We start from the raw sequence: 11,768 nt of genomic DNA, 5'->3' as shown, positions 1-11,768 counted from the left end.
TGCGATTGACTGGCGATCAGTGGTGGCAATCACCAGAGTGAACCCCGCCTCTCGCCCGTAGTCAGCGGGGATAGGCACCAGCCCCCCCCCCCCCCGACCCTGATGGATAAGCGGTATAGAAAATGGATGGATGTGTGTAAAATGTGTATATGCTTACATGTGTGAGTGTGTGTTTGAGTGTGTTCCTTTGGCATTTACGCACAGGAACACACAAGGCATAAAGCACAATGCCGTCAGTAACATTGAGACTCACGAAAAACGACAGCACAACGCAAAGGGGGAAAACAGATTGGGATAAAACAAAGGTCCATTAAAAATGACATCACAGGTCATCGGTCATTCGACATGGCTTTCTCAAAATTTTGAGTGTGTCAGATAAACACTTTTTTATTGTGTATGTGTGTGTGCTGAGGTGTGTCAAGAGGGGTTTAGTGTGCCCATGAACCATCTGTCTAGAAAATTACAGGGAATCGTATTCAGCTTTTGAGGCCATTTCAAACTAGAGACCAAACTGGAGGTTGTATTTGTTGACTTGTCTTTTGCTGTCCGATTTCTGTCTATGTGTGTGTCCAAGACATATGTGCATGTACAATCCTTGAATGTGGGACGATGATGGATTTTATATGTACTTTTTTTTCTCACAGTGAAACTATTTAAAAAATGCACTCTGTTTGACATGGTTCAATTAAAAAAAATGTTCTTCAGCACTGCTGCTTAAGCATGTATTGTATTTCTACAGTGGTGCTCCAGGCAGGTTCATATTTGTTCTAAAGATGACTGGCGCCCTCTAGCAGCTAAACTGATGTGCACAGATACTGTGTGGGCTCATCAAAATGAAAAGATTTACCCTTTAAGTGTTGTCAGTATTGGTCACTTTCACTATACACAGTTAAACGCAGATAAGGTCTATTTAGCAGATAAGGTGTGGATTTAGTTTATGACTGTGGTGGTCCTTGAAATCCTCTGTCTGTATCTGCTGGCTGAAGATCATCCCTCATCTCATTCCCATTTTCTTGTAATTTTCTGCAGCAGATGCCTTGCATATGGCAGAGAAATCACTTTGAGCCATGAAGGACTTCACTGAAGGAAATCCATGTAATCTGCTGCGTCTTCCAGTTAATCACGGGGCTTAATAAGTCATGAAATCATTCATAGCATGGCTAGGTTGCAGTTTCAATAAGGTGTCGATCGAGAAAAGAGGTGAAAGGCAAACTGAGAGGAAGGTGGGTACTTTCTACTGCCTCTGGCTGGTGTGACATTTCAGACTCCAATCACAGTGTGAATAGCTTAGACGAATATTTGCATGTCTTGACACTTCATCTTTTTCCATCATTACACTTAATTATCCCTGTAGCTTTAGATACTTACACTGCCTCTATAGCTGAGCAAATTGAAAATTCTCCTTGAATGATTTCTACCGTGTGTTTCTCTTTGAGCTCCTTGTTTGACATTAAGTTGCCAATTATTTGTTAGGTTTAATGAATTGGTTCAGTTAAACTCGATCTTCTCCTCATGAAGTCATCCTCAGCTTTCAGAAATTCAAACCAACCACACAGCCACTTCTTTTGCTAATGGATCTGTTTTTTTTTTTTAATTCACAACTAATACACCTAAGCTAATTACAATCTGGATAGAAAAGTGCATTCATGTCAGATTTCATATACATGTTACAAGCGTTACAACGCGGATGTGTTCACATGTAGATTGTTAGAACTCCACTTAAACTTCCAAATCTAAACATGAACTGTAACAGACGTTACTCGCTCCTGCAGAAAGACAAAGAAAGCTATGAAAGTGACTAACTGTTTCAATTTGTAGTCATGATGCTAAGTGGGACCAAAGCCTTGATACAAAAGCATGTTGCCCATCACTTGTTCATTCCCCAGACTTGCACAATAAATCCTGGGAAAGTATCACAGCACAGGAAGACACATGCATCTGTCCATGGAGGAGAAGCTCTGGCTCGTGACAGCATGACATGTAAACATTTATGGCTTGCTCCATTAGCTAGCTCCATTATACTGAAAAGAAGGCAGATATCCCTGCAGCTGATATCTCCAGAACTCAGCAACACACACTAACACAGTCTAGATGGATAAACAGAAGGTAAAAGTAAAATTTGTTGTTTAGATTTTGGAGTGAAGTATCCCTTTAACACCTTACCGCTCTAGTGAAGCTGCTCAGTGACGAGGAAGTCAAACTGTGTGTTGTGTGTTGTACTGGGGCAGATTCCAGGTGTGAATGTGTGGAACTCTATGTGTGTGAACGGGGCATTCCTGCAAAAGAAAGCCTGTTCCTCACTGAAACCTGCCTGAATAAACAAGTAAAGTTTGGGGCAGCTTTCTGCCTTTTTTAAACCTAATATCTGCGCTTTGAAGGTGAAGTGTCCTTGTCATGTTTTCCAAAATAGAAAGAGCAACTGCTGAGACATTTTGCAGCCCTAAAAGTAAAGGGTCAATTCACATTTTCTCATTTATTTTAGTGGAACTGCACACTGAGCTGTGACCATAACTGAGGACACTTAGCTCAGGTTGACTATAGTTTTCTTGGCATATTTATCATTTTGGTGGGATTGTAAACTGTACAGGTATGGTTAGAAAACTTATATTAAACATATTAAAATTGTAAATAAAATAGATTCAGTATTTAGCTCGGTTTAGTCATTGTGTTATCCGAGGCAGGACACTTGGCTTTCAGTCAGGGACAAAAGATGACAAAAAAAAATCAAATAAATAAAAACACAAGTACAAGAAGAAAACACAAAATGTTTCCTGCACATAGAATATACAGAACATAGTAATACAACAAAACAATCTAAAATACTGAATCACATGTACAGATACAGATTATTAAACAGCAAACCAATCAGCTGAACCAGGGTGTCTGTTCAAAAATGTGTTTCAGAAAGACTTCCAGAAAAACAGTTTAGACAAAGTGACCCCTTAACATAACTTTTAATGAGTTCGTCTTGATTTGTGTCGTGTAAGTGAAATAACGATTTCTGAATTCAGAAAGCCAGAGAAATCACAAGCAAGCGTGTTCATCTGAGCCACTGGATATAGTGACGTGGACTGAGGGCGGGGCCTGCGCACAGGTGAACACCGCACAGGTGTAAGGTTGGGAAATGTGCGTCCTGAAAAACAAGTTAAAGTGCTGAGCGCCGTTACTCGGGCTCTGCTCTCTCCTCCGGCATGGCCCGCAGCTGCGTGGGGAACTGCGCGCCGTTGTTCTTCCTCGGTGTTGTTTTTGATGTGGCTGGTCTGGTTGTACTTCTGGTCGGGATTTTTGGAAATCTTAACTTGGACGGCCGCTTCTACGGGGATTTCCTCATCTACACGGGCTCTGTCATTATTTTCCTCAGTTTGGTGTGGTGGGTTTTGTGGTACACGTCGAACGTCCAGCCGTACGCGGAGGACAGGAGAGGCTCCTTGGACATCAACTTTACGCACTGGGCCAGGAAGCTGTCTGAGAGGTTCTCCAAAGGCGCCACGAAGCCGCTGGAAGCCGGGGAGGGAAAGAAGAAGAGCGTGGGGAACGGGAAGGAGATGAACGGGACTGTGCGTGCTGCTGCGCCCTCTCGGATTACTTGGGAAGACAGCAGCCGAACTGGATCCGTGTCAGGTCACGACAACAGAGGGTTTGATGGAGGGTCAGAGTGCGCATCTCCAGCAGACAAAAACGTGGAGTTGGGGGTGTTGAGAAGCTCGGACGTGGCGCTGCAGGCGGCGGAAGACAAAGCAGAGAGGCTTCTCTGACAGGACCTGGTGCGTATTTTACCTCCTCTTCCTCCTCTTCATCAGCTACAGCCGAGGCCACCTCAACACCCCCGTGTCTAGAGTCTGTTACTGTAACGTGGCGAGGGGACTTTGAAAACCCATTTCCTCTGACCTACTCTATCTCCTGACAGTAAAACCTGTTGCAGCAGTCTCTAAAAGTTAAAGCGAGCCTCTAAAAAATGTATGAACCTCTTAAAGTGTGGATCTAACAAGCAATCATAATTGAAAATCATAAATATTCAACACATTGCCCTGCTTTCACCTTCTCTGCCAGTCTGCTGTTGTTTTACTTGGCATCAGCTGCTCGCTGCTACAGCTGTAACTCTTTCATCATGACTTTTAGCATCCTAACTGTATTGCACGTTGGCATGGCAGCCTTCCCTCTGCTCTCACCCCACTCATAATTATGAAATGTCTCGAATTATTGTCAGTGATAAGATGACACCCACAGTGAAGCTGTTGCTGAGGAATGGGCACCCCCACAAACATGTCTCCCCCCCAGGACTCTTCCAAGCACACCCTGTTCATGAATATCTGTATTAATAATTTTTTTTTTCTTTCTTTCCTTGGCTGCTGTGAAAAGATCCTCAGTGGCCCGTGGCAGCTTTTAATTAATGAGCCTGACCGTTTCTGCTCACCTTCACAGTTTTGCATTATTTTAGCCATCACTTTGCTTGTAACTGGGTGGCAAGCCAGACACCCTTTGGGCTAAAAGGCGCAATTGCATTTTAATGGAACTCAGCAGTGCTTATTGATCCAGCGGAACAGAGTGCAGGAGGTATGGGCATAGCTGGGCCTTCTCACAGAGGATGAGATCAGATATAAGCCTGCTTCAAGTACACTGCTTCCACCCACGAGTTCCAGGTAGTTAACTTTAATGGGCCCTAGTCTGATTCCCATATTATCTAAGTTGGCTAATGGGTGTTGAGATATGGAATTGGTGTGGTCAAGAACAAACATAATTTTGTTGTGTTGAATACAGGACAGACAAGCACTGAGAGCAAAGCTGTAGCTGCAACAGAACCCACTAAAATCCATGACTTGTTTTTAAGAATTGGAGTTTAAATTGTGCTGACGTGAAATGACGTGGCTTTACAGTTGACTGTACTTTCAGGCTAAAAGTATCAATTGAAATCAGGTATAAGAAAGTATTAGTATTTATCCATCAGAGATATAGAGTTTGCCTCACCACTACTTGCAGTTTACTACAATGTATATTTTAGTGGTAGAATAGCATACATTAACACAAAATTAAAAAAAACATATTTTTTTTTTTGTATTGTTATTTTCTAATGTGAACACATTACACCTTCAGAACTCGCTTAGAATAAAGTTTGACAGGCTTTTATTGGGTGGATGGTCAAAAAAAAAACAAAAAAAACAACAACACAAATTGTCGGCGGGTGGGTTTGCATTGAATAAGTTGAGCCTCATTGTTTTCTAAAATCCTGGCTTTAACCCTGACTGAGTGCATGTAATGTTAGAGGGTTTTATCACTGGACACTGTTCCAATGAACACAGGCCTCCACCTAAGAACAACATTGCCATTGTAGCAACCACCAACCTTTCTACATTATGAGTCATAAAGTGAGATGTTTATCAATCAGCTCTGACAGTGGCTTGTGTGGATTAGTGTTTGTACAGTGCTGCTCGGGAGTAACAAGAATTTCCCAACGTCCATTAACTGATGCCATTAACGGTTGGGTAGCATGTGGAGAGCTTTGGCTCAGATTGTGATGACTGCCTTATCTGTATTCATGCTGTTGTGTACATAGTGCTGTGAACTGTTAATGGTGAAGGGAATTACCAGTGTTTCATAATGGAAAATTATAGGGTATCATGTGATTAAATATGGAGCTGGAGACGGAGGGTGACAAGCCTTATTTTAAGTAACTTAGCCTAAAGTTTTAAGTGTAAGTGGCAGAGCTGTATTTATGTTTATGTTTATTTATTTGTAACCAACTGTGATAGGCATACAAAGCAGCACTGTGTTTGAATATGATCACTTTTTATGCTCTGTGGTGCTGTATTTAATACTAAAGGTTACCATTTTTTTTTCTTTTCAGTTACAAGTATAGTTTCTATGAAGACCATTCCACCCACGTGGAAAAAAAACAACAAGATAATATTCAGGCATCATCCAAACTGGCATAGCATTTCTTATGTATATAAAATATATTTTATAAATTATAAATTACTCTTTGGCAAATATAATTTCTTCCATAATGTTTACAGATAACCAAGGATGAAACAATTAATCACTTTATTATTTATTTATTTATTTTCTCAAAGAGAAAATGCCAAATATTTCCTAGCTGTAGCTTTTTAGTGGTGAAGATTTGATTTGCTACTTTTCTTTTTTCCTGTATGAGCTAAACATTTTTGGCCTTTAGGAAAGTGTGATTGAGGTGTTGACTGAAATAAGTAGTACTGAAACTTCTCCAGTCAAATGATACTATTTGTCTGGGGTACTTTTAAAGTAGACTGCAGCAAATTTGCAAATGAAGTAATCTACTGGTATCTGTATCACTTTAAGAGTACTGCTATTGGTATTTGTATCCTGATTTTTTTAAATGATACCCAGCCCTAATTATGATGGACATTTAATTGGACACTTTTACCCTCCATTTGTAATTCATAGCTAGTTCTGTTTTTTCTGCTTGATTTAACATATTGTCAGTAAAATTCACACAGACTTTTTTCATGATCAGAAGCTGACTGAGAACACATTGATAATGTCAGTATTTATTCCCTATATTCCATTTAAAAAATGGAAAGTTACTTTGTAGGCCAACAATGTTTTTACACCATCTGTTGATATGAATGTGGTCTTACACTACATAGTATAGATGAGTAGATTTTTAACAAACCAAAAATTTCTTCCTCCAAAAACATTCTTGCAAATTATTGCACCCTATTGTCTCCTTTATCTCAGGAAAGTCAATTGCTTTGAAAGTATGTTTTAATATTATCCAAATTTAACAATCCTCCACACCTTACATTTCTTATTCTAAAAAGAAATTGACAGATTCACCAGAAAACGTTATCTTCGCTGTAAATTCTAATTATTTTTGTACTGTAATTTCAACCTGTACAAATACATAAAAGCCTCTCTTTCCTCTTCTTTTCAGGCGACGTCCAGCTTTCCCGGTGCTGTGGGTCTGAAAACACTGAGCTTATGAACTGAAGTCACCTTTTTGGTTGTTTTTTTTTGGTTTTTTAATGGGGAAGACAATTTCTCAATCAGGGAGAAGCCCTGCATCCACAGTAGGCAGAAGGGCTGTGCACAGAGAAAGAAAAGGTCTTGAACATGTACATAGCAAATTTCTATTTTTATCTGCTGATTTTGTGCCAGATGTAAATTATTGTTGTTGGGAATAAAGTTTACATGTAATTGGATACTGTTTGAGGTTGTTTCTTCATATAGATGACTGATGCTGTTTGTCAGATAATAACACAGTTCCACCCCTGAGTTACGCAAGGGACAGCTTTTCTTATCTGCTCTTCCTTGTCTGGTTTCTAGCTTTTGTTGTTTAATAACTTTTATAAGCCACACAGGAAGCTGATTTTTCTCTCATAGTCATTTTTTAATGTTACTTTTTGAAGGATGTAAACAGCACCGTAGGTGTTCTCTCGCTATGTTATTCCAAATCTTCCAAAGGCCAAAAATATGAGTCCTATATTCCTGGCTTCTCCAAATCCACCTGTGGGCCTGAGATAAGGCCTGGATCCGTGCATGCTGAAATATAACATGTTTATGAAATGAAGCCACATCCGACGACAGAGCCGGAAAATCTCTTGTCACCATGAAGGAAACATATTTCTCCTCTGTCAGGCGGTGCCATGAAAAAAAGTGAGATGTAGATACAGAAAGGAATGTGACCTGAGTGTTTAAACTCTTCCTTCTCATCAGTCTCACTTCAGACTCACAGGCGGCACTGAGAAGGATGAATTTCTTCTGAATTTCTTTCACTCCTAACATTTTTTTACATCACGCAGACAAACTGAAAAAGCTGTGAATAATTGCCGAAACCACAAGCGCAGTCAGCTACTTCTATCATGGATTATACCGCCTATCTCGGCCACTGCCTGCTGTTTTTCTTCATCGCCGTCTTCCTGGATGCAGCAGGCCTCATCCTCTTCTTCATTGGGGTCGCGGCTCCTCTGAGCTACTGGGATTTCTTTGTGTTCTCAGGACCCCTCATTATCTTCCTTAGCCTGGTTTTCTGGATCTTCTGGTACCTAGGAAACCTGGAGGTGCCGACGGAGGAGTTGCTCCCCAAATGAGATTCATGGCTTCTTCATTTGCAGCACAAAGGAGTTTTCTGGCTACTGGAGCTTGAAAATGAAACCAGAGTTACAGCTACAGGTGCATATCTTCACATTTAAAGTATTACACACTCAGCACATGTTGTGAAGTGAGTGATTTTCTTTTAACAAAGCTTTGTTCCTTTCTCTATAGGGAAGACTTTGGACTTTACTCTGAAGAGACAAATACAAGAGATTTAATCTGAAAGGACATTTTTTTTTATCCTTTTTGAATTGTGCCATGAAGTTACCTCACTAACACCAGTGCAATTATCAACATGGCGCCAGCATTCGGTACTCTTGAAAGTTTCAGTCTTAAAACAAGATTAGTGCATCTGCATGATTCATTTTTATGCAATGTGCAGATCTGTACAGATACCAAATATAACGATTAGCATTCAGCTGTTAATAACGTGGAACTTGATAAATTAATTGCTGTTCATCAGTTTTAGAGTAGATATCTAAATACCTGTTTAAACAGTACTAGTAAAGGTACACAGTGATAATGAACCCTGACATGACATCTCAGGCCTGCCTGGCCATGACGATAGCATTCTGTAAGCTGTTTCTCTAATGAGATACATTTTGTTGATTTCATCAGATTATGCAGACTTTTTAACTCACATCTCATGCTAACTTCAAAATCAGGACCAGGATCTTATACATACATGAATATACGTACATTTCCACTACATTTACATCTCAGTGACACAGTTGAGCAAGCTTTTATTTATTTATAGTGTTTATCAACGTCCTTCTAAGGCCATTGTTCCCGATCATTCTCTGAAGTGATTTTTCTGTTGTGAAATCTGAGTATTGGTCGGTCAACCCATTCAGTGGGAACCAGTCAAACTGGGTCCATTAGCTACTGGAGCACAGAGAGCTCTCATATTACAATAATGAGATTGTGTGAGGAGGAAGAGAGACATTTTCCCCCCATCAATGAAATATGACAACAATATATAAATATGTAACTTTTGGAACTTTTTGTGTTTAAGTAAGAATATGTGCCCCTGTAATCACTTCATCAAGTATGTGGCGCAGCTTGTTTCCCTGTTACTAAAGAGTTATGGTTAGACACACCCTGTTTACAGTGTGGCTGTTACTTAAGCTTAACACCAGAATATTCCTCAAGCTTAATAACACTAGCCACAAGAACAGAGTTTCAACAACAAGACAAGCAAGGAGACAAAAGAGAACACAAAAGCAACAAAGCATTTTTTAAGAAAACAGATTTTCAGATACAAGTGATTTAGATGATATGTTTGATGTGTCAAATGTCTTTCTACGTCTATATTTACTCTGCTATTCACTTTTTTCAAAAGCTGCAATGTTTTCAAGGAGTTGGTCCACACAGCCATTTAGCCTTGCACAAGGCGAGTGTTTGGAAATGTGTCAGGCATGCATTACTAATTCATAACTGCACCCAAACTGCTCAAACAGCTCTGTGAGAATTACTTGGAGCTGATTCCGATGTGTCACAGTCCCTCCGTCTCTGGGGCTTCAGGTTCCACCTCACACCTAACGTGTCTTTCCATTAGCTTTTGCCAGCGTGCGCACACAAACACACTCCCACTCCTGCCCTGGGTCACCTGAACATGACACTGTTTGACTCAACGCCGTGGTGACAAAGGGGACATGGATCAAGTTCTGCAGGGCCTGTCAGTGTAGTGTTTGGTTCCTGTGGCTCCTGCCAGCACTTCACACACACAGCAGGACTGTGTCGGCATTTGATGTGATGGAGCTTCAGAGTAAAGTGTAGCGGTAGAGGAGTAAAACCTGCTACATCACAGCAAAAATAAATAAATAAAAAATGTAAATAAATAAAATGTATGTATTTATTTTATTTAAATTTGCTGGCCTACTTCAGAAAAAGATTTTACATAAGATATAACCTATTTTCAATAATAATAATAATAATAATATAGGATCAATTATTAATCGAATTATAATTATTATAAATGTAATTATATAATATATTATCATAAGAAAATTTACATAAAGTAACAAAAGTAAAAGCACTCATTATACAGAAAGACTTTTATACTCTGTAAGCAACGTTTAAGTGTTGTGAAGTACTTGTACTTGTACTTAAGTACGATTTTGAGGTACCTGTAATTGACTCCAATTATTTAGACTTCTTCTCAAATGGAAATAATGTAATTCACTACATTTACCTGACAGCTTTAGTTAACTATTTACTTTTCAGATCAAGAGTTTACAATGAAAAAAAATATTAGCCTTAGACAATATAATGCATTGTCATACATTAAAGCAGCTGTCTGGCTTGGGATACCAGAGTACTGTCTTGTCGGGGCCCTTGCCATGGTTCTCATGTTAATGAGTTGCAGTTGCACAAATAACCAAGCAAACATTAGTAAGTCCAAAAAAGAAATACAAATTTATAATGCAGTAATTTGACTGAGTTGTGGAGTAGAGGTATAAAACACAATAGAAATATACAAGTACCTCAAAGCTCAAAACACTAAATTACTTTCTACCACTGGTAAAGTCTCCTTGGTTCTTCTCGCCCACATGGGGCAGGTATCACACATTCAAAAGGATGTTGCCAGGCACATTGTGATCAATAATACAAATTCACAGATTTTTTCCACTTTTATCAAATATCAAGTATCTTCCAGTCATGTCACCCTTTATGTTCCGCCCATATCACAGCCACATAAATCTAGTCTGTCCCACTGACCGTCCAAGTTCAAGATCATTACAGGCTTTGTTTACGAACGTAATTATCCCACTTTCACTTGCACTGAATGCATGTGCCCTAATGAGGTGCTAACTTGCCTAAAAGAATGTCTCATCAGTCTGGTTTCAGTGGGGACTTACTGTGTACCAAGAGATTAGAGAGCTGTTTTAGAGACTTCTCACCAGGGCAACAAGCACTGAGCAACAGCACAAGGCTAACTTTAATGGGTGAGAATGTATCAATTATTTAAACTTACAAGGTACATCAATAAGTGGATAAATATTAAGTATTAAGGCACCTCAGTTATATCAGGCATGAATTAATCTTTGTTCATTCGGGGTGGTTGTTTTGAGATCATTCTGTCTGGGGGTAATATTTTAACCTGTGAATAAAATCAGTCTCATGGTGTAGTTATACAAGCTTCAGCAGGAGATTGGAGGTCTACGTGGATCCAAAAAGACCTCTGATTTTTCTGCTTATCCTCATGTGCTGTGTATTCCTTGTGGTTTTAAATATGTATTATTTCTGTTAATGGTTGTCAGATGTAATGTTTTCTGAAATGTAATGGAATATTTTCCCAGAGCAATGACATTTTTCAAAATACTCCTTCCACTTTTCAGGGGCGGGTTTGGAAATTGTTGAATGATTTTTAGATAGTGTGCAGATCTGCTGCATTGGTGTCTAACATAACAATACAGCCCCAGAATTTTTCATTTATTTATGTATTAAACAAATTTAATTCACTTGCTGTTCGTCAGCTTTTGAATCTGTCTTAATATGTCTGTAACCATACAGTACTGGTGACTGTACACAAGCAGTTACCACAGCCAAATGAGACTCTCAGATGATCCCTGCGTGACAATAAAAAAAACAGCAGGGGGCAGCACTGGACTGCTGTTTCACTGCAGATAAAGTCTACTCATCTAGCATCACTACTGCTACTGTTGCTGCTGCTGTTGCTTCTACCACTACTACTACTA

At 39.5% G+C, this 11,768-nt stretch overlaps 1 protein-coding gene and 1 long non-coding RNA gene across 2 annotated transcripts; both read left to right on the top strand.

Moving 5' to 3' along the window:
- Window positions 1-3,073: 3,073 nt before the first annotated feature.
- On the top strand, window positions 3,074-7,175 carry LOC124052986 (transmembrane protein 238-like). The gene is made up of 2 exons (XM_046377877.1): window positions 3,074-3,764; window positions 6,908-7,175. Exon 1 carries the CDS (start codon window positions 3,192-3,194, stop codon window positions 3,753-3,755), a length of 564 nt encoding a protein of 187 aa, XP_046233833.1. The 5' UTR covers window positions 3,074-3,191; the 3' UTR covers window positions 3,756-3,764; window positions 6,908-7,175.
- Window positions 7,176-7,649: 474 nt separating this feature from the next.
- Window positions 7,650-11,531, top strand: LOC124052987. Its single transcript, XR_006842096.1, has 2 exons — window positions 7,650-8,145; window positions 8,239-11,531. It is a non-coding gene; the product is annotated as an uncharacterized LOC124052987 (long non-coding RNA).
- Window positions 11,532-11,768: the final 237 nt, after the last annotated feature.

The sequence above is a fragment of the Scatophagus argus genome, chromosome 21, assembly GCF_020382885.2.
Source record: "Scatophagus argus isolate fScaArg1 chromosome 21, fScaArg1.pri, whole genome shotgun sequence".
In the NCBI taxonomy this organism is placed as follows: Eukaryota; Metazoa; Chordata; class Actinopteri; family Scatophagidae; genus Scatophagus; species Scatophagus argus.
This window is presented reverse-complemented; position numbering and strand designations above follow the sequence as displayed.